At 25.3% G+C, this 24,158-nt stretch overlaps 3 protein-coding genes across 3 annotated transcripts in view; 2 read left to right on the top strand and 1 right to left on the bottom strand.

Moving 5' to 3' along the window:
- Positions 1 to 24,158, top strand: part of LOC145836176 (small ribosomal subunit protein eS24-like) — a 201,982-nt gene that overhangs the window by 131,928 nt on the left and 45,896 nt on the right. The gene's annotated exons all lie outside the window — the stretch shown is intronic.
- Positions 6,816 to 11,861, top strand: LOC145837160 (charged multivesicular body protein 5-like). Its single transcript, XM_082944928.1, has 5 exons — positions 6,816 to 7,011; positions 8,620 to 8,754; positions 9,089 to 9,211; positions 10,435 to 10,507; positions 11,140 to 11,861. The coding sequence occupies exons 1-5, from the start codon at positions 6,832 to 6,834 to the stop codon at positions 11,283 to 11,285; spliced, it is 657 nt and encodes a 218-aa protein (XP_082801054.1). The 5' UTR covers positions 6,816 to 6,831; the 3' UTR covers positions 11,286 to 11,861.
- LOC145835602 (uncharacterized) lies at positions 15,703 to 16,669 on the bottom strand. The gene is made up of 2 exons (XM_082943271.1): positions 16,652 to 16,669; positions 15,703 to 16,209 (listed from the first exon to the last, which is right to left on the bottom strand). The coding sequence occupies exons 1-2, from the start codon at positions 16,667 to 16,669 to the stop codon at positions 15,703 to 15,705; spliced, it is 525 nt and encodes a 174-aa protein (XP_082799397.1).

The following is a 24,158-nucleotide window of genomic DNA, read 5'->3' as shown; positions in this document are numbered from 1 at the left end:
TATTTTTTTTTTTTTTTTAAATAATTATTTGCTTTTTATCTTATTTTTAATATTATTGTCGTTATTTTCAATTTTTTAATTTTCAATATTTTATTTATTTATTTTTATTTTTCTTGTATTTCTTTAATAGTAATTTATATTAGTTTTATTTTTATTTTTACTATCACTGTTACACCTATGACCTAACCCTTACCCTCTAAAATTACCCTCTAAAATAACTTTTTGTTTCTCCTTATTTTTTCAAATAAATTATCTTTAATTGTTTTTATCTTTATTTTTCTGTTTTTTTTACTCTCATGCAAAAATGACCCTCCGCAGTCCGTGCATAATAGTTTTCGTGCAATTTTTTCCCCTCGTGTAATTTTGTCTTTGTGCAATTCTGACACGTTTCCGGGATTGATTTATCTCTATGTGAAACAGCTGTAAAAAACTGTCGTTTTGTTATAATCAGGTTTAGATAAAATTTATATTTTTTATATAAAATCATTTTAATGTACATAGGTTTAATGTAGCTAAAAATATTATTTACCAAGTTTCTCCTTACTTTCATAGATCTTATGATTATGCTGTGAATACTGAATATTGAAAAAGGCAACAAAAATTTACCATAACAAAAATAGTTGTTTACTTCCCATTGTAGTAAATAGAATCAGGTTGGATTCCAAAAAGTTATAAATTTGTTAAAGTTTTGTAATTTCACAAAACCCAAATTTTTCTTTGATAAGAAAATAAAGTATATATTAGTGCTTGGTGTAAGTTTTATTTCTAAAATGAAGCTATTTTCAATTATTATTAGAAAATTTAATTATCAGGTAACTTTTGACTTACATTCATTTAAAACAAGAAAAACTTACAAGTTTATAATTCTACTTTAAATTCTTATTGTATTGACTTCATTAAAATAAAATATAATTATTAATTGCTTTTTGAAACAATTAACCCTTAATGGCAAATTATTTGGTGATGCTTGAAACTAAAAAAACCTCAAGTTTCTAAATTCACCAAAGAGTAAAAGTTTTTTGAAAACATAAAACAAGGTTGCTAAAAAACCTGAAATTCAGGAAAATTTGGAACTTAACAAATTAGTCTGAAAAACCTGGAATTTGAGAAAGTTTGGAACAAAAACTGGAAAAATCTGGAATTTTGAACATAAATCACAGAAAACCTGGAACTTTAAACAGTTTTTACATATTTTGTAGTGAAATTTCAATTTAACACTAAAATTATAAAATATGTATATAATTTTTGTCATTGTCCAAATTTTTTTATTAGAAAACAAAAAAAAAGTAGCTTTAAAGTATTTTTCCAATGTTGTAACACTATTTAGCACAGTTTTTTTACTTATATTTAAACAAAAATAGAAACAAAAGCAAGTACTTTTAAAAACCAGCAAGAAACTTTGAAAACTTGGAAAAAATATGCTAAAAATCATTGGCAACCCTAATAAAAAAAATTCAAAACATTCTAAAGAAAGTAGACTCATGCACTACTTATTTAATGTGTATCATTGTAACTGACAACAAAAACAAAATTTGATCAACTTCAAATTGTTTTCCTTGACTTATGCATTATTATTTTCTTTTTTTTTTTATGATCTACACAAATCAAAGAATAATGTTAATACTTTTTAATCTTCAAAGTTATTTTTAATATTCTAGAGAATTGTTTTAAAACTTCAACTTATACACATGCATCTTAAGTAGTGTATTAATTTATTTTTCTATTAAATTTTAAGAAGTTTTAACACTACTTAATTATGAATTGTATATTTTTATTATAAACTAAGCATACTATTTCAACTTTAATACAGTTTTGTTATCATGACACAACTTTATTGCTAAATATAAAACTCAATAAAACAGTTGAAATGACTTGAAAAAGTATATTTTGCTGAAATATCAAATTAAAAAACTAGTGTATGTGTTGATTTATAGATAACAAATAAAGAGTTCTCAACTACTAGAGGAAAAATAATATAAAGAGATCTTAACTACTAGAGGAGTTATGTATTAAAAAAATATATAAAGATATAAAAAATTGTAGAAAAACAGGGTTGCTACTTTCTCAAGATCACTCAGGCTAGTTTGGATGGGAACAGGTCAAAATTTCACAAAGACACAATTCCACAAAAACAAAATTGCATGAGGGCACAAAAGAACAAAATTGCACAAACACAATTTTGCACCAAGGGTCAATTTTGCACAAGTTACATTTTTGCACAAGAGTAAAAGAAAAACAGAAAAAAATAAATAAAAACAGCAAAAAAAGCTAAAAATTATAATAAACAAAAAATAAAAGAAAATAAAAGTTATTCACTGAGGGTAAGGGTTAGGGGTAACAGTGATAGTGAAAATAAAATAAATACTATCGACCAGGGATAAGGGTTAGGGGTAACAGTGATAGCAAAAAAAAAATAAATGTAAAAAGAAAAAAATTATAAGAAAAAAAAAAGTAAGTTACCAACCAAGGATAGGGGTTAGGGGTAACTGTGATAGTAAAAATGTATAAATTTAAATTTATTAAAAAATTAAATCAACCCATGCAACAATGTCTTTGTGCAAAGTGACCCTTTGTGAAATTTTATCCCCTTGTGTCTTTGAGCAAAAGTATCTTAGTGCAATTTTGTCCCCTCCTACAATTTTGTACGCTTGTGCAAATTTGACAGCTACCCAGTTTGGATATATGTTCTAAATCCCAGACTAAGTTTTATGTCTTTTATTTTTCTAGATATTATTATTATGTTTTTAGTTATTTAAGCTTGAGTAATAGTCAGGGTTGCCAAAAAACCTTGAATCCTGGAAAAACCTGGAATTTTGAACAAAAATAATTAAAAAACCTGGAATTTTAAAGTATTTTTACATGCCAAGTAACAAAATTTTGATTTGACACAAAAAGTCTATCATATAGATAATTTTTTTTGTAGTCATCAAAACATTTTTTATTAAAAAAACACATTTAAAGTAATTTACAAAATATTTTCAATGTTTTTATACTATTTAAAGCAGTTTTTCACCTTAAACTTAAGTTTAAACTAAAAATTGACCCAAAAACATGTACTTTTAAAAAGTTTTAAAAACCTGAAAGAAATTTGTCAAAAACAATTGGCAATCCTGAATATTAAGTTTAAAAAGAAAAATTTAGGTAAAAACCAGATTTTCTTCTATCAGTGACCTTAAACTCGGCTAGTTTTAGGTCACTGAGGCTTTGGCAACTTATTAACTTAACAACAAATTAAAGAAGAGTGGCAACCCTGGAATATCACAAAATCAGAGTTGCTAAAAAAGCTGGAATCCTGGAAGTTGACAATTTAGGCAAAAAAAAAAGACTTAATGAAACCTTGATTTTGTTAGAAATTAAAAACAAACTGGAACACCTGAAATTTTGAACAAAAATTAAAAAAAAAACTGGAAAAATTTTGATTTTTAAACTATTTTTACATGTAAAGTAAAAATGTTTTGGCTAAATACAAAAAATGTATCATAAAGATGAAAGAAAATATTTCATTTAATTTAATAAAATAAAAAAACACATTTGAAGTAGCTTTACAGTAACTTTTCTATGTTGTTATACTACTTAAGACAGTTATTTTTACCTAAGTTTAATTTTTTATAATTATCATGGACTTTAAACTTGTTTTTTTTTAACCCTGAAAGAAATTCACAAAACCTGGAAAAAACTTATAAAACATCTTTGTCAACCTTAAATAAAATAAATTACTTACAGCTAAATTTTCATATAAAAATATTCCAAAATTTAAATTGAATTACTTAAAGGAGTTCTGGTTATCCATTACCAATTTAAGTTTCTATGAAAATAAAATATGCCAATTACAATGTTAAAGAGCTAAACAAATTGGTGTATTTTTACTTTAGTGGCTTCTGATAAAATTTATTAGTATTCAAATTTATATTTTTATAAAATGTATTTTAAGTTTTTATTCATTTTTCTACCTCACACTTGTTTTTGAAGTCCAAAGAAGGCAAATAAATGCTTCTGCTAATTATAGCTTGTTTTATTTATTATTATTTAAATTGCTCGTTTTTATCTAATTTTGAATTTTAACCACACCTAAAAACTTAGATTTCTTCAAAACTCAGACTTGTTTTTGTATTTTTTCTTAATCCAATACTAGTTTTTTTTTTTCTTTTTAAATCTTTTTGTTATTGTTTTGGTGTTTTTTAACAGTTGATCTTTGTTAACAGTATTATGAAAGTTTTTCATAACCTCATGCCAACTCAAGCTAGTTTTTGTCACTCAAACTATGTTTTTTCTTAAAAGATTGGCAACCCTGTTGTTGATTGCTTGTAGTTGTAGAGTTTCCAAAGTATATTAACAAGCTTACTTTTTACCAAAACATAAACCATAAAATAGTTCAGTTTAATTAAGTAAAAATTAGATGTTGATTCACTTCTAAAAATGTATTTTATTAAAGTAGTAAGCAGAAGAATTAGGTTAAAGTTGGTAAAAATATTTAAAGAACTTTTAAAATAATACTTATTAAAAAGAACTTATATTTCAAGCTGTTTTACTTTTTGTTTCAATTTTCAGGGGGCTATTTTATCCAGAAACTTGTGATTTGAAGTTTAAAAAAATTAAAACCTTTAATTTGATATTTTTGATAAAAAATCTAGAGTTTTAAACAGTTTTTATTAACAAATAGTGAAACTAATACAATAAATCACTATTACAAAATATGATTTTTAGTATTTTATTAAGAGTTATGCTTATTATAAAAAATATTTAAAGAAGTATTTCAATAACCTAAAATTCGTGAAGAACCTGAAATTTGACAATTTTGGGCTAAAAAAAACCTCTAAAAACCTGGAGTTTGAGAAATTTTAAAAAAAACCTTTAATTTCTAATAAAAATCATTAAAAAACCTGGAATTTTAGACAATTTTTAAATGTTAAGTCATAAAATTTAGTTTTGACACAAAAGAATTTATCTATATAGATAAATTCTTTTGTTATCACCAATTTTTTTTTAATTAAAATACACATTTAAAGAAGCTGTAAGGTATATTTTCAATGTCATTATACTGTTTAACACAGTTTTTTATCTTAAACTTGATTCTATTTAACTAAAAATAGACCCTAAAATGTGTAAATTTTAAAACCTGGAAAAAATTTGCCAAAAACACTTGACACCCCTGTGATTTTTTTTTTACAAAAATTGATTTTAGATACTCAAAACAATGCTTTAAAGTAGATCTTTATTTTTACTTAAGTTGATTATTTATTATTCTGACCAGAGATTAAAGAAATTTATAAGTATGTTATCTTATTTAATTAGGCTTTATTTACTGTTAAAGCTATTTAAAGTACTTAAGTTTAATTAACTTTGAATTATTAACTCTTATTAATACAACTACATTCTGTAAATTAATAAGAATTAAATATTCTAAACAAACCTTAAAGAAAGCATTAGTGTTTAAATTTCAATATATAAAGTAAGTTACAATAATTTGGTTTTGCACACTTTAAATACTTTGGTATAACATTGATTTTTTATTAGTGTAAAATAAAATAAAAAGTTTTGTTTTTATTTAGAATAGGTTTTATTTCAAAAAAAATTGAAAGTTTAGTATGTTTTTAGCTTTGATTTTTCAAACTGGACTAATAGTAAATTTGTAAGTAGTTTTTATAGTGAAAATAAACTGTGAATACTTTTATTGTAGTTTTTATAGTATGTTGTACAATAGCTTGTTACATATTTTTTTTAGATTTTAACCTACCAATATAAATTTCTTTAATATTATTTATATCTACTCTTTCAAAAAACTCATCTGAGTTGCTTGTTGTTTATTTAAATGCTTTGTTTTTATTTTCATAGCTTTGAATTCCTAAAAACAGCTAAAAGTAGAAAATATTATTTATTTATTTATACTGTTAATGGAGCTAATTTTAGCCAAAATAAAACATGTCAGCAGTGTAAATATGTTTTTACTTGTTTTCTATAAATAGTTTTTTAAAGAGATTAGATAAAGAAATTTATTTAGTTTATAAGAACATTTTTCATTATATCAAAATCAAATGGTCTTTCTATTTATAATTGCAAATGTCCATTGAACTGTTCATTGAATGTAGTTCAGGGTTTTTCAAGCTCTTTTTCATTATCACCTCATTTATTAGATATTGCCCCTTTACTAGTTAGTTACAGATTTACTTTTTAACTGCCTTACTGATCAATGCCCCCTATTAGCTAAAATCGCCAACATTGTTTTTTTGAGAAACGTTTGTGTAAATGGATTGACAACATTATTAACAAATAATATTTTTTCAGGATTTATACTTATTTTATTAATTGTAATCCAGATTTTGTAATTAACATTTGCATAAGTACTTGCACTCTATAAGTAGCTGTTTAGAGATTTGGTACTAAAATTGTTAATCTTCCACATTTTTTATAAAGTAATTTTTCTGTTCTGAAACATGAAATAAATATATCATGCTAGCTAGTGTACATATTTTATAAGTTTCGAAAGGATCACAAAGGATCATTTTTGTTTAAGAAATCAACAGTAAGCCTTTTTTTTTCTGTTGTGCATATTTGTATATTTTTTAACTTTTTACAGATTTGTTATAGTTATAAGAATACACAAGGGATAAGGCATACATTTTTTTGTGACATATTATATGTTTATAGTAGTTTAATACCATTTAGTTTTATACAATGAATAACAAGTACAAAGGCTGTATTCAAATATGTTTAAAAGTTATGGAGTATTTTTAAAAGTTTTGACCTAACAAAAAATGTTAAGTCTTTTCCACTATTTGAAAGACGTTTTTAAATAACAAACAATTTACTACAGACTTTTATATAAAAAACAATATGAACCGCATATTTGGACGCAGTAAGCCAAAAGCTCCACCACCGAACTTAACAGACTGCATCGCTTCAATCGATGACAGGACTGACTCTGTTGAGAAAAAGATTGCAAAGCTTGATGCCGATCTTTTGAAGCTGAAGAATAAAATGAAAAACATGCGTGATGGTCCTGCTAAAAACCAGGTAAAAAATTGCTTGTTTTATTGGTTTGAAATGCAAGTAATTTTCAACAGACTGTTCTAAACTAAAGAATAATACTAGTTCTAGTGTAATTACCCAGAAATATACTTTTATAGTAATATATTTTTTTAGTTTTAGGTTTGCCATAAAACCTGGAATCTTAAAATTTGAGAAGTTTTAAAAAAAACTAGAAAAACCTTGAATTTTAAACAATTTTCACATGTCAAGTAGTAAAATTTTGATTTGACACAAAAAATCTATCATATAGATAAATTTTTTATTTGTCATCATCAATTTTTTTTTTTTTTAAATACATTTAACGTAGATTTACAGTATCTTTTTAATGTTGTTATACTATTTAACACAGTTTTCTACCTTAAGTTTAAACTAAAAATAGACCCAAAAACGTGTAATTTTAAAAACCTGGAGGAAGTTTTGCAAACCTGGATAATATTTGCCAAAATCCAGCAGCAGCCCTGTAGTTTGTTAATTAAGTTTTTTATTATAAAAAGTATCTACTCATATTGTGTCCGCAATGGTCCTACTAAAAATCAGGTAAAAACTATGTAACTGAAACATTTTACAGTGTTAAAATGTTTCAAAATAAAAACATGTCTTATAGCTCTAAGTTCTCAAACTAACTTTTAAAAATTATTACAATTTAAACCTTGGCTTATTGCAGCTTTCACAGTTATGACCACAGTATTTATTTTAAGCTTTTTCCATGTTTAGAGTGATATACAAAATTAATTGGTAATACTTTAGCGTTCTTACTTTTGGAAGAAATAAATACTTTACTTTTGTTTATAGATTTTTAATAACTCTTCAGATAGTTTTTCTTCTAACAAAATTTCAGTTATTAGTTTTGCAAACTATTTATTTTTATCTCTCTCTCTCTAATTTTATAGTTTTACTTAAATGGTTTTTTTCCTTTCAAATCATTTAATAGATCATAGGTAGGCAAAAAGTGACCTTAAGTAAAACATTTTAGCCGGAGATGTAGTTAAAAAGCAACTAAGTTTAAGCTTTTATATAACATAATTTTACAAATATGCTCTGTTTTGCTCCTGTGTAAACTGTGCAGCTTATTTTATTTTTATTTCATTACACATTTGTTCTTTAAACCATGTTTTTTTAAAGTTATTCAAATATATCATGCCCCTCAAAGATTTTTTTTTAGCTTGGCCCCTAAAGAACTTTTTAAAGTAAGTATGGTCTATACCTCATAAATAACTTCAAAATAAATTTGCACACTTCTTTTGGATATTAAGAGAGTTTATAATATATATAATACTTTACTCTATTTAGTTATTATTTAAATTTCATTTGAAGCACTAAAGTTTTGTCAAAATTAACAGCTCAAAAAAACTTTTTAACTCCAGAAAAAATAAATAACTAATGTTTATTAAATTAGTAATTAAAAAAGTTTATCTAAGATAGTTTTTAGTTTATGTGGATCTAATCAAAAGCCTTGCAAAGTATATCTTGTACATTATATTTTATACCACTTTTAGCTAATTTCATTACAATTAAAATATCTTAAAACTTTTTCTACTAGACTTGCAACTATTGGGTTTTCGTTTGTTAAATCAATTTTTTTTTATCTACCAGGTGAAGCAGAGAGCATTGGGTATTTTGAAACAAAAGAAGAGATACGAACAGCAGAGAAACAATATGCAGAACCAATCCTTCAACATGGAACAAACTAACTACTCGCTACAAACCATGAAAGACACTCAAGCTACTGTTAGTTTTATTAATATTAGTATTTGTCAGCTTCAACAGAATAATGTAGTAAGAAATATTACATGTTATTGAATGATTTAATCAGTTTTTAGTCATGAAATAGTTCTTGATTTTCTCTTTAATAATAGAGTAAACAGTTAAAGAATAAATGTTTTAAAGTTATTAAAATATGATTAGTTAGAGGTAGAATTTAGGAAAACTGCGAATAAGAGACACCTATTTTATGTCCACAACTTGATATTTTATATAAAGTTTTTTTATTTCTTTTAAATAGGTATCATCAACAAAAAGTAGTTTTTTTTTAAGTTTTTTAATACTTGTTGTATTTTCACAGGTAACAGCCATGAAAGGAGGATTGAAACAAATGAAGAAAGAGATGAAGAAGATCAACATAAATGAAGTGGAAGATCTACAAGATGATATGGAAGATATGCTAGAAGAAGCTGATGAAATACAAGTAAGAAAAAATCATATTAATCTAATATTTAAGAAGTTATATATGAATAATATTATTAAAATAATATTATAAATATGCGGAAGATATGCTAGAAATAGCTATTTAAAAGTAAGTTAGTATATAAATATAACAAATAATATTATTAAAAAATATATAATAAATGTCTGGGAGACGTGTTAGAATAGATAAATTCTAAATAATAAATTCACATGATAAAATTCACATGATTTATAATTAATGATAATAAAACTAGTGTTATTGTAATAAATACAGGAAGTTTGGATGATCTTCATACAATAACAGATATCCAATATACTTTATTATACATCTATGATATTGTATAATAACCTAAAAAAAATATTTTATATATTTATTGTTATTAAAATAGTTACAAGACCCTGTTTAGTACGATACTAGTATAATATAATGATTATAAATAAAATACAGGTTATTAAAACTTAATATATACCAAATACAATTGCAACACTCTAACCAGGGTTGCCACTTTACCTGGAATCCTGGAAAAACCTGGAATTTGACAATTTTGGCAAAAAACACCTGGAAAAACCTTGAATTTAAGAAATTTTGAAAAAAAACCTGGAATTTTTAAGAAATTTAACATCTTCAGTAGTAAAGTTCCGGTTTGACTCAATAAAATTTATCATAAAGATAAAAAATTTATGTCATTACCAAAAATTTTTTTATTAAAAAAAAAAATTTTAAGTAGCTTTTCAATCTTTTTATACTATTTAGCACAGTTTCGTACCTTAAATTTAACTTTTAACTAAAAATAGACCCAAAAATGTGTGCTTTTAAAAACCTGGAAGAAATTTGAAAAACCTGGAAAAATTTTTGAAAAAACGAGTGGTAACCCTGTCCAACATATAAATAACATATATAATGAAAGGTAACTTGATATCAATACACTATCTAATACAACGCTAATATAAATAATTATATAGGATGTGATTGGAAGAACTTATGGAATATAACATAATGTATAACAAGTTTCTAATAATAATCTTATATAACACTAAGTATATTTATAAAGAAAAATGATGGGAAACTTACAGAATATAATATATATGTGTAACAAATGTATAATAATAATCTAATATAACACTAAATATAGTAAATAAACAGTAGGTCATGGGAAAAACTTACAGAGTATAAAATATATAATAATTAATACAAATATATCACTAATATAAATTTGATTTTAGGAGGTAATGGGAAGATCTTACGGAATGCCAGAATTCGATGAAGACGATCTCGATGCTGAGTTAGATGCTTTGGGTGAGAAATTTGAAATTTTATTTGAATAGATGGTTTTTGATGAACTGGTAAAGTTTAGGTTATTTTAGGGTGAAAATTATTTAAGGTAAAGAGTAATTGTATACAGATTGTGGTTATTTCAGAGCAGGGTTTTCCAAAGTTGGCCATATCGGTGCCTTGAGGATCATTTCAGAAATGTAAAGGGCCGTAAGCTGTAAAAGGGGGGCTTCAGTGGTAAACAGGCTAAGTGGCCATAATTTGAACCTTAAACATTCTGGAGTTAATGATGAAGCGCAAAGGGCTATGAAGCTCGTTTTACTGTATTCACATTATATATGTGTTCATATTGTATTATGTAGTTCATATTATACATGTGTATTTATGTTTATACTTATTATCATTTCAGATTTTTTATTGTTAATAAAGTATTTAAACAGAGTTTTTCTTCATTTGTAGGCGGATTTATGGGTAATTTTTTGAGAAATATAATGGACCACAACTTTTTGATTTCTTTAAAAAGGCTTTATGGAAAAACATTAGGGAAACCGTGTTTTAGAGTGAAATAGACAAGTTTAGGGAATTTAAAAGTGAAAATGAACAAGTCTATTTTTTTACAGTGAAAATAAATAGTACACAAAATAATTTATAATTAGGTGATGAAATGTTCGATGATGACTCGATGATGCTTGACGACTCCGTGGCGGCACCTACCGGTCCGATCGGAACCAGTGAACCGGCACAGGAAACCAAGGGCGACGTACAAGTGGACGAGTTCGGACTTCCCCAACTCCCCAACTAGGAGTTCTGATGTAGGGGGTTTTCCTAAATTGAGACTACTCCACCTACCTTATTAGTTACAACACAGGGGGCTTTATTTGAAAGTTATTTCATTTTTCTTAAAACAAATTTTACGTTTTTTATTCTTTATTGCTTGATAACAATGCTTTTTAAATAAAAAAATTTTATTATATTAAAGTTTACATGCTTTCACATGCCTAGATATTAAAAATAAGTTTTCTGATTTTTTTTTCTTATAAAACTTTTCTAAAAGCTTTAACAGTTGAAAAATGCATCGGTAATATTTATGTGTAAAAAAGTTTTTATTGTGCTTTTTGAAATCAGATTTTATATTCTCGTATGTTCTCAATTTCCTGATTAGATTTTCCTAAACTAATCTTAAAGTTAATATTTTTAACAAAGTTTCTTCTTTCTTTACGATTTTTTATTAATTCTTCAAAACTTAAAAGTAGTTTCAAGGTTTCGTTCCTTCTATGAATTAACATTAGGTGTATAATTTTAAAAACATTTTCCAACAAATTTTGCACTAGAAGTAGCTTTAAAAGTTATAAATTACTCTTAATAAAAAATATTAAGGAGGTTATTAAGTATTTATACTTTGTTTGAAATTTTAAATGTAGTTTTTATGAAGTTTAGTTTTCATATTTTGGCAGACATTACTTTCTAACAGTTTTTTAATACTGTCCATTTAAGTTTCAATATTATATTTCATAAGCCTTGAAATTTTTCTTATAAAGTGTGATTTATAAAAGAACGGTCTTTTTAGATATTTTTAAATCGCTTTTTCTTACTTTGCAAAGCTTATAGTTTAATTAATTTTGCTTGAATTATTATACATCAATTTAAGCTATAAGCTTCGAATTTATATCATTTAATTTGCCAACTAAGATATAAAAATCGGATAATGATTTAGTTCTGATATCGTTTAAATCAGAATTTCCCAAAGTGGGTCTTTGGGGGCCACTTGAGAAAGCTAGGCGACCATATGCTGCAAGGGGGTGATAAGTGAAGGGGCCACAAAGCTATAATTTGAAACTCGTACTAGATGTTCTCAAGTTCACAATAAAGACCAAAATAATGGTGTGTTTAAGTGAAGTTTTGAAACTTACAGCTTTATACATGCGGATTCTGGAGTTCATGAGAAAAATTCTTAAGTGAATTTAAAGATAGATGTAAAGATATTACGGGAAAACTGCTTGCGCTCAGTAGATTTTAGAAGTTTTATTGGAGGGTGACCATTGCTTTTTATAGGGGGCGTTATAAAAAAAGGTTTTGGAAACCCTGATTTAAATCTGTGGTTCCTTGAATTTCCAAGATACACAAATTATAAGGTTTTCTACGCAAAAACTACGATCATTATAGTTAATTTATTAGTATAAATAAACAATAAAGGTTGTCTTTAATTCTTAGTATAAGTTTTACAAAACTAACTAAAAACATCTATTTAAATGAGGTAATTTTTTTTTTCAGAACTGTTTTATTACTGACCAAGAATTCTGAGTACAATTAAATATGAAATAATATTTTAAAATCTTAATTTACACTTTTAAGATATAAAATTTGCAAGATATAAAGAAGTAAATCTAAAATTACAGTTTGTTTTTGTTGGTTCGTAAATTTTCATATAAATAATAAAAAGTTTTGTAAAGAATACCTACTGGAGTTTACATATTTTAAAGTTTATTATTTTAAGAAAAAAAAAGACTAAGCTTGTCATATTAAGTATATATTCAAGTAAATTTAAATGGTGGTATAGCTATTTTAATAAAAATAAAGAACTATTTAAAAATTTTTATTATAAAGGTATTATCTCTAAATATACTTAAATAAATTTGTTTTGAGTTTACAGCTAAACAGCATTTCTTTTGTTAAAATATTGTCAGAATAGAAATATGTTAACTGATACCTAAGAACATTGACCATAAAATATTTCAAATCTCTTTTTTTTTTTTGTCCAACACCCTATTTAAACGTTCAAACAAGACTAAAAGTCCTTTTTTTCTTGTTCTTATGAAAAGTTTTATTTTAACGTCTTTACATAGAATTGAATTAAGAAAAAAAAATCAGTCCAAAATAATACTAGACTAGCAGAGAGTAGAAAAAACAGTTGTGTTCTTTTTTTATTGATTTCTTACCAATAAAGTAATCTTAAACACTATATATTTTCATAATAGATTTTTTTTATGTTGAATATTTAACATTTTTGTAAAGTTTAAGATCCCAAGTTTATATATCATTGTTGAGATAGAATTAAGAAGTCGTGAGTTTTTTTCAATAAACATTTCTAAAATGTACAATATCTTTATCTGTCTAAGAATGTCAATTTAGCAACAGGCAGTTTTAATATATTTCTAATACCGACATAAAAAAACAACTCTAACAAACTCTCAGATTGACTTAACAAGCTGTACATACGAACAAACAATGTTTCTGAAAACAATATAAACTTGCTAAAAGTTATAACCATCAAATTTTAAAAATATTACGTAAATAAAACGTATCATCCCACTAAAATTTAATTGCATCATCTAAAATTAATTTCAATTCAAAGTAGCAATTGTGAAAAGTGTAACTACTAAAAACCCATTACAATTTTTTAAAACCAATATTACATTAAATACTTAACATATTGGAAAAAAAATAAAGATATCTAAGGTATAAGAAAAATTTTATTTAATTAATGCAGTTTAGCTTCACTAGTATGTTAAAATATTTGTATAGCTTGCTAAAGTGGAATAAAACTATTCAAAATTGTAAATGAAAAAACAAAACTGTTGCTTCATATTTTAGTGGTGCTATAGTTATATACAGGTAAAAGTTATAAATATTACAACCACATATAGTGGTAACAATAGTATTAGTAAAACAAATTATGTTTACTTAAAAATATATATAATATTTCATTAGCATTGTTCTTTAAACTGTAGTCGTTCTCTTATGCATTCCTATAGATCAACTTTTAAACTCAATCAAAAATTGGAATATTTTAAATTCACGTAATAAAAAAAATCTTAGATGATCTTTGCTAGGAAAACGTAAGTATAAACAAGTATCTATACAGTTTGTGGAACGACAAAAACAAAGCGCTCAAAAAGTTTGGAACAAGGACCTGGTGTACGAAGAAATCTATTGGTAATTGAGTTTTACACTCAAATATAATTTAATATCTCATCAAGGACAAACAGATTGTAGCAATAATTGTATATTGATTAAGTTCGCTATTGTAATTAAAAATTTCAAAATGTCTTTAAATTATTTACGATTAGGGAATTTATAGTGCATACACAACAAAGTTTTATTTTTGGACTGAAATAAGTTTTTACTTATGTAAAACTTAAATCAATGTTTTAATAGCTTATTTAGTTGTTATGCTTATGAATGTTTTTTTTGTAAATCTTGTTTTAGTAATATTTTACACTTTAATAGTCTAGTTTTTTATTTTTACTTTTTACTTTTGAGATTACAAAAAAAGGTCTCGACTTAACAATAAGGATAATAGTATCACTTCAATTTTTTTTTTCTTTTTTTGTCAAAACAAATGTTTCTCTCAGTAGTGTAGTTTTATTTATAAATAAAATCTATACTTACCTTCCCTTAATAGAAAGGTTTCAATTAAAAATCTATACAGTGTCTAGTTAACATATTTAATTGATTTTAAACATTCATGTAAGGTAAATTTATTACTTTCAATTACGAGTATACATGTAGCATTTGAACAATATTAAAATTAAAATGGTTTAATAGTCAATTACCACACTGCAAACTAATAGTTTACTATGTAAATACATTTTACGATTAATTAGATATTATAAGCAATTTTAATTTCATGCTTTATACGTTAAGCAACAGCAAACCAAACTTAATTTTATCATTAGCAGTTAGTAATTAGTTTGTTTTAAGTCTGCTGTACAATTCCTTTAACTATTTCACTTTTAACTTTTTTTACTTTTACTACCAGATGACGACTAATTTAACCAAACTAGTATTCATTATTTTCCAATTAACTGGAATTTTAGATTTTCAAGTTATAAATTACTTTATGTCAGTTTGTAGACAAACAAACGTATAAAATGTCAACTTTTCACATACTTACATTGCATTACTAAAGAAAACATTTGCAAGTTTTTAATTATTCTTTTATATAATTAGGTTTGTAAAATCTCAAGTATTTAAAAATAAACTTTAGTTGAAATTATTTTGAATTAAAACACGTAAGGCTATAAAGATAAGCTTTTATGCTTTTAGTTTCTGTTATTTTGCAGATTGAAAGTTAGGTCAGACAATATAGCTTTATTTCATTTCAACACACACCAATGATTAAACCGTTTATTTAGCAAATACAGTTCTATAAATCTCTAGAAAAAAGTCTGGATGAAACAGCATAACTTTATTTTGTTCTATCAACAATAAACAAATTGTTATTCAACAAAAACAGTTCTACAGATCGGACACGAATCACTGCATTCGAACCATTTATAAATGCACTCCTTACAAGATGTGTGTCTTCCACCACAATCCAGTCTTACTAGCTCCCTTCCAATCTCAATATTCTCCATACAGATCGGACACTCTCCACCAATATGGGTATCATCAGCTTGAAAGTGCTCAAACTTTTCAATTCTGACTCTTGCCAAACCTTCTTTAACTTCAAGTTCGCTAATTGAGCTGATAAAATCGTTGTAGAGTTGCTCGTGTTCTGCAACTTTGACTTGAAGTTCGTTGTTTATTCTTTTGCATTGGCTGACAATTGCTCTGAAACTTTCCAGGTTTGAATTGTCTGAGTCCGAAGCGTTCCTGAGTTCGTTTCTCTGGGATTCCAAATCTTCGAAACTCTCCTTGAGCTCCTGAATCTCTTTTTTCAATCTAAATTGCCTGTCTATGTATTGGTAAGCCAATCTTTCTACTTGTTCTAGATGGGAGTCTCTCTTTAAAATTGAAAAATAATTAAAGTACAAGCGAAGAAAAATTGTTTCCAAACTTAGCTCATTAAAAAAACTAAGAATTAGCTTTAGTATTTATAAATTATTAACCTAAATACTAATGAGTTAAGCTCACTAAATAATTTGAAGTCTGTATTAAAGATTTAAAACAGAATAATTTTAAATATCAAGAAAAAAGTTTTAGATAGCTTTAGGTTGCTATCATTTTCAAAACTGTTTATTTAAGAAAACTTATATTTTTTTATAACTAAGCTTTAAAAGTTAACAAGTATAATTTAAAGTACATAAACAATTTTTAATACTTATGAAGTTAATAAAATATTCAGACTAATTTTGTATGCATTAGTCTATTTTGTAAATATTTTAGATTTTTTTTTTTCATTAGTTTTACATATAACAACCGTTTAATAAGCAATTTTTTATATACCTGATTTTGTTCAGACATTGTAAATATGTTTCTTCTAAAAACAAGACTTGCCAAAGTGTTTTACTTGTAACTTTGAAGCTATCTCAAACAGTATATTAAGTACGTTTGATTTTCTTTAAGCTCAAAACTTTTTGTAGCACAAACCTTAGCTTACTTTTTTTCTGGACACTAATTGTACTCAAAAAGCACAACCAAGAAAATATACGTTTCCAATGGTTGCTTTTATAATCATGTAAAACAACTTTTTAATCTTATGACCAATAAGATTTTTTAAATCTATTTACTTTAATTATGCTCATAGAAATCTAGAACTCAAATTAACTAGAAAAGCACAGTTTTGATTAACTTTTTAATCTTATGACCAATAAGATTTTTTAAATCTATTTACTTTAATTATGCTCATAGAAATCTAGAACTCAAATTAACTAGAAAAGCACAGTTTTGATTAACTTTTTAATCTTATGACCAATAAGATTTTTTAAATCTATTTACTTTAATTATGCTCATAGAAATCTAGAACTCAAATTAACTAGAAAAGCACAGTTTTGATTTACTTAATATTACATTACCAAAAGTGTATCAAATTTTTTTTCTGAAAATATTTTTAAACACTTTTCAAATTTTTGTAAACTAAGTAAGTAAACAATTAAATTAGACTTTTTACTAACTATACAACTCATACTAAAACGCTTAAGTTGGCAAACTCACTTAACTCAGATGCTAAATAAAATAATATAGTAAAAAGGAATCAACAAACTAATTAGTTTTTAAATTTTCAAAGCTAGCTCGTAAATTTTAGTTTAAACTATTTGTATTTAGTTTTGTAAATATTCTGTAATTATTTTTAAATAACGTTGTAACTATTTTAAACTAATCTAGCAATGTAACAACTAATCCAGCAATCTAATTATTTAGCTTGTTGTAAAAATAGTCTAATTTACAAGTATCCTTTTGTAGAAAAACAACTTGTTTAATTAGAATTTAATAACACTGTAAAATTTATGCTCTAATTAAACTTAAAATTATAGTTTAAAACAAAACAAAAACATCGCAATTTTTATGAAATAATAATTGTCTAAATTATAACAAGTTTTAATTAACTTTTGAGCGAATTCTTAACAAGAAATATTGATTTTCTTTTGTAACTAGGTTTGATAAAATTAAAATAAATTATTTATGTTTAAGTCTCTGAAATGTGCTCTTAAATTGATTTTTAGTGCAAGCTCAACAACTAAACATATATTTTAAAACTACGCGACTTTTCAAAACATTTTGTTTAGCAAGTCTGGACTGCAAAAGATTTTTCTGGTAAATATCGTCGAACAACTAAAAATAGGTTGCCCATCGCAAGGTAAGCGTAATATGTGTAACTTGGAATTTTTAAACTATCACAAATTGTACTTTAAAACTAATTTATGTTAACATCGGGCATATTTATAGCAATTCAAATTAAATTTGCAGAAGAATTGTTTTCAACAACACTTACCTAATCTGCTGAGCCTTTCTTTAACAAAAGTTATTTTTTTGTAGTATAGTTAGTATTAGTTTATGTAGTTTATTGAACAACAACAAAAAAGCGTTCAAAATATTTGGTCCTTGGACCTGTTGCACAAAAATACCTTTCGGTTATCAAGTCGCACACCACTTGGATACCTTTTAACGTCTTTTCCATGACTTAACAGGTTTAGCTTGAAGCTAAAAGCTTTAAACTTATTTTTAAGTATTTATGTTTCATCAATACAATCAAAATAAAAACTTGTAGAAAAGTTTAAGTCTATACCCCGTTTTGTGTTAAACTCTGTATACAAACTAAATATAAAATCTTTTTCTATTTGTTGTCAAACTTTTAGTCATAAAAAGGATTTTTTCAAAAGTGGTATTCAACTATTTTAAGATTTAACCAAACAACAACTACAGCTATTTAAGTTGTTTCTCTTTATTTTAGATAAATAAAACCTCTATTTTTTTATGAAAACAATGATTTAGATGTAGGCTTATGTTTAAGATATCGTTTATATTTTCGACTATAATTTATAGGTTTTTTTTAAACTAGAAAAATAAACCAATAGAAGTAAGCAGTCTTTTACAAGTGACAGAAGCTTGAAAATTATTTCGCTGGTCAGAAACTCAAAAATTGTGGGCGGCCGTAATTTTGAAAACTGTACTAAAAAAGTTAGAACGACTTATAGTGATTAAATATTTCAATGAGCATTGCATACTGATTATTGATCAATCGCAATTAAGTTACAAGCTCACTTGAAATCTTAGTTGTGAAAATCTTAATGTTTTTTTTTTCAAATTTCGTCCCGGGTCAAAGGTTTATGCCCATTTTACCGTCTCTCGTAGTTTAGTTTACATGCTTAATTTTTAGATATTGTTTTTTTTTATTACCAACACTACTCTAAACAAGTGGTTTTATGAAAGAACACATATAATTTATTTTGGTGAGCACAGAAAACTTTTTCAAAAGTAAGTCTTTTGAATAAGTTATTTGTAGTATCTGCATTTTTACATTCAAATCTAGTTTTAAACATAAATGAAAAATTAATTATCTTTGGTATATAAGCCTTTGTGATTAAAATTTTCAGGGTCGCCACTAATTTTGGAAAAAAAAATTCCAGGTTCTAAAAATTTCTTCCAGGTTTTTAAAAGCACTTGTTTTTGGATCTATTTTTAGTAAAACACTAAGTTTAAGGTGAGAAACTGTGTTAAATAGAAAAAAAATGGAAAAATACTGTAAAACTTCTTTAGTTCTGTTTTTGAATAAAAAAATTTGATGATGACAAAACTTTTATTTATATGATATATTATTTTTAGTCTAATCAAAATTTTACTACTTAACATGTAAAATTCAAAGTTTTTTTTTCAAAATTTCTTTAATTCCAGGTTTTGTGGCAACCCTGGTTTTTAGCTGAAAAAATTGTACTTAATAATCTTGAGTGCAGTGCAAAGTACTACTTCCCGGAAATTTATGAGAACTACCGTCTTATAATTAATTCAGACAAGATTGTTCAAAACATTGTTTATAATTTCTATTATATTTAAATAAATCGTAGTGTAACAATTTAACCATATAAAAGTTTCTAGAGAATGTTTTTCATAATTAGGTTGCTTAAAATTGTTACATTTTAAAGGCAGCGCTTTTTAAGACTCCATATAGATTTTATTTGTGTTAAAAGGCATTATTTATCTGTTAGCAAAATGTATCTTTGTCGTAGAAAAACTTAAATTGAAAATTTAATACGCAAAAAAGTATTTTACTAGATTTAACAAGCTAATTTCAAACACACTGAATAAAAAATAAATTTAACTTATAACTTATTATATTGACATTTCGAACTTACAATGGTATAATTTAAAATATTTAGCACTAAAAACATACTACATAGTAATTAGTAGACATATAATATTAATTAAGTTTCCATTTTTACTTGCTATTTATCTAATAAACCAATAGTAGCTATAATACTTAAAGTTATACAGTCATTTTTCTCTAACTTTATGCTTGTCTAGCTAATTATACTGCTTAACTAATTTTAAAAAACGAAAGTTTCAATACCTTTTTTGAAAAAAAAATTGATGAAAACTAAGTTAATAAGCAATTCATTGTTTTTTCTAGAGATTAAATAAAAGCTAAAAATGAGTTAATCTGCTATTTATTGACATCAGTAGATGTTTTTCATTGTAAGTAAATAACTTACTATATAATGTTTTACCACTTTCGTAGTTGGCTACAAACTTCTAGAAAAAAAAGAACACTGTAGTAGTATGGAAGTTTAAATGTATATATACTATCGAATGTGATGAAAGTTTGTGTTTTAAGCTACATTTAATCATTGAACGTTTTGTATATATGTTTTATTTATTATAATGCATAGGACACATACGTTGTTATCTTGAAATATAATTTTGTTGTCCTAACCTAAACAGTCAAAAAAATATAAAATATATTGTTAAGTATAAAAAATATTTAAGTAAGCTTGATAACTTGGAGCTCAAGTTTTTAATTTAGATACACAGACAATTAAATATTAAATTATATCAATTAAAACACTTAGTTTGTATCTAGAAGTTTATAAAACACCGTAAATAAATTGACGCTCAAAAATCTTGCTATAAGGAGCTGGTGTATTGAAATTTAAAAGCATAAGGTTTAAAATAATAGAATAAAGAAGACATTTATAAAAAATCGATACCAACTTAATCAAAACGAATATCTTAAGTTTTATAATTAATATTTAGTTAGCTTTTTATTTTAAACTTGTTACTAACATTTACTTTAAAAACCTATTAAAAGTAGATAATTTAAAAAATTCTTAGAGAACATTTGCTAAAAATTTTCACTTAATTAGTTTGATCAACTCCACACAAGAATAATAATTGTATATTTTTTTATCAAATTTAAGATAAACTTGTTTTGACCAACTGTTGGTGTTTGTATTGTAGAAACAGTACCGCTTATTAAAAGTTACAATAATGTTGCTATCGTTAGAGTGAGTACAAAATAAATTATCTGACCATAAGATATTAGAAGTGATTTCAATAAAGGTTAACTTTTGTGATATTGAATCATATACTTCGGGAGTTTTCAATAAGTTATATTCGAGATCAATTCCACAAATAAATTCTGTGCTCTTGTGAAATTTTGTCCCCTCGTGCAATTTTCTACGCTCCTGCAAATTTGACTGCTACCCTAAAATAAGATTTGATATTATAAGTCAAAATTTTATTTTTATAACTTTTTTGTTTTTACTATCACTGTTACCCTTAACTCTTATCTTTGGTTAGTAGTTTTTTTATTACCATCCAGTTTTTTTTATTTATCATTTTCTTTTATCCTCGTGTCAAATAGTCATTTGTTCAAAAGTTTCCAAAACTGTCTTTGGGCAAAACTGATCTAGAGGGTCCGAGTTTAAAGCAAAGGTGTTTCCCCTAATATTTGCACGAATCATCAATTGATTTTTTTTTTTTTTATAATATTTATACTCTTAACCCTAACCCACCTTACCCAAACATATTGAAAACTAATTATAACATAAAGTTTTTTTTTTGTATCCTGAATCTGCAAATATTAGGGGATTTCCTTTACATCAACAGGAGTACTCTGTAATAGAATACCACTTTCACTCCTGTTTCATTTAGTTGAACATCAAACATCATAAAATTAGTCGACCAGAAAGCATGTTGATCTTGAGAAAGTTTACATTTAAAGAAATGTTATATAAACCAGCCACTGTGTGATTGCAGTGATATTCTAGTCAAGACCTTCCCGATGAGTTCCAAAACTGAAGTTATTTGTTATCATATTGTCTATCGTAAGGTGTTTTTTATGAATAACGTTTATTTCTTATAATTGATTTTTTAATTTCAATTCAAAGTAGTTCATTCTAAATTTAATTAAACCTTGTTATAGTATGTTTCTTATAGATTTAGTTCTTTTGTAGAAGTTTTGACCACTTTTAAAGTATTTTCTAAAACATGATGTTTTTTTAGTTTTTTAGTGTTTGATTTGTTTTTGATGTACAACATAGCCTCAAAAAGTCATGCCTAGTTTTATAAGTAGTATAGAACACCTTTAAGTGTCATTTAGATATAATTAAAATTTAAATTTGATTTTTTTGGTGTGGTTGTATATTACATTATAACCCTACATTGCATTCTCAAAGTAAAGTATCACCAGCCTTTTAAGTAATAGTTAAACAAGACCAAAACAGTAGTTTACCAAAACAAGTTTTACTTGTATATATAACCTTTTAGTTTTAAGGCAGTATTTATCACATTTTTTTCTGACATTCTTATATTTCTGAAATTTTCATTTATAGTGCATTTTATATAACATCAAATCCAAAAAGTTCTACAACAAAACTTGCAATTAACTTTGAAGAAGTGATAATATAATTTATTATTTGCCCTTTTAAAGGACTTGAGGTTTAACCCAAAAGACATAAGAGGTTGAAAAAATCATTAAGCATTAAAGGGTGATAATGATAAAACACCATATCGGGATTAATATGTAAACAACGAAGTGTATTGTCCCAGTGAAAGTCCACAAAGTCACAAAAGAATTATCAAATTTCAAGTCCACAAAGCCAATGTAGAATTTAAAAAATTTTAGCTTACAAAGTCATAATAGAACTTACACATTTTAAGTCCACAAAGTCAATTTAGAACTGAAAAACTTTTAGTCCACAAAGTTAGAATAGAACTGACAAAAAATAGGTCTAAAAAACTCACAAGAGTATTGACAATGTATAAGCACAAATAGTTCGCAAGAAATGGTGACCAGTTGTAAGTCAGAGTAAATTATGTTATAATTGTGTAAGACTTTTTAATCTTAATAGTATTAAACAAAAATATAATATTTATTAGTAACTCAGACAGCAAAGACCAGTGAAATGCTTAAATCTTTTAGCAACCTGTATTACATGGGTTTGCTTAGACAAAGCAACTGAGTAATATTTTGTAATATATTTGAAATATAAATGTTGTTTCAACTATAATGTTGATTTTATTATTTTGCTTGGTTATTAAAAAATATTGCTAATAAAGTATTATGAAAAGGCTTTTAGAGAATTTTGAGTACTATCAACTGTTTTGAATATGTCAGCTTTAGAACCATTTTTTGAAAACATTTTGTTGTTTTTTTACTGTGTAGTTAAATGTTTCCTACCTTAATAGTTTTAAAAATAATACAACTTTTTAATTTTTTATTATTTTTTTAAGCTTTTACTTTAGAGAACTGTAAGAAGGTGCATTGTTTGACAATAGTAACTGAATTTCCTCACCATTTTTGTAGCAAAAAGAAAGAAGAAGGGTGAAACCAGATTCTCTTCAAGCAGGAATGGTAGAGTGAGATTCTCTTTGAAAAGGGCAATAAGAGGAAGTGTAATGTAATACCAGTTTCATTGCCATTTATTTAACATCAAACATTATAAAATCAGTCAACCAGAAAGCAAGTTAATCTAAAGAAAGTTTACATTTTTAAGGATAGCTATATAAACCAGCCACAGTGTGAGATATATTTTACTTAAGACCATAAGGTGGAGCTTTTAGAACTAAACTTATTTGTTATAAAATTGTCTATTCTAAACTTCTTTTTTATTAACGTTTATTACTTATAATTGATTTATTGATTGAAGTTAAAAGTAGCTAGTTCTTAATTTAACTCTACATTGTTATAGTATATTCCTGTTAGATTTAAATCTCGTGTAAAAATTTTGACCACATTTAAATTATTTTCTAAGGTATGAGGTCCATTATTTTTAAAGTGTAATATGTTCATTAGTAAGAAAATTGAACCACAAAAAGTCATGCCTAGTTTTTATAAGTAGAATAGAATACCCTTAAGTATTATTTTTTCTAAGTCAAGTTTAAATTTAATTATGGTTTTTAGTATGGTTGTACTTTACTTTTTAAACCTAAAAACTGTTTCCATAGAAATATATTTGAACATGACATAAATATTTAGTGTAATAGTCAATAGGAACTTAAGTTTTTTCTAAATTTT

This window comes from Thalia democratica, chromosome 5 (genome assembly GCF_965202585.1).
Source record: "Thalia democratica chromosome 5, ktThaDemo2.hap1.1, whole genome shotgun sequence".
Lineage (NCBI taxonomy): Eukaryota > Metazoa > Chordata > Thaliacea > Salpida > Salpidae > Thalia > Thalia democratica.
The sequence above is the reverse complement of the archived record's forward strand: the minus strand, read 5'-3'. Positions and strand labels throughout refer to the sequence as shown.

What these genes read in the sequence shown, in the direction of transcription:
- LOC145837160 (XM_082944928.1), top strand. Translation starts at nt 6,832, where the DNA reads ATGAACCGCATATTTGGACGCAGTAAGCCAAAAGCTCCACCACCGAAC. An exon ending in ATGGTCCTGCTAAAAACCAG is followed by an intron (nt 7,012 to 8,619) that starts GTAAAAAATTGC and finishes TTTATCTACCAG; the next exon opens with GTGAAGCAGAGAGCATTGGG. An exon ending in AAGAAGCTGATGAAATACAA is followed by an intron (nt 9,212 to 10,434) that starts GTAAGAAAAAAT and finishes ATTTGATTTTAG; the next exon opens with GAGGTAATGGGAAGATCTTA.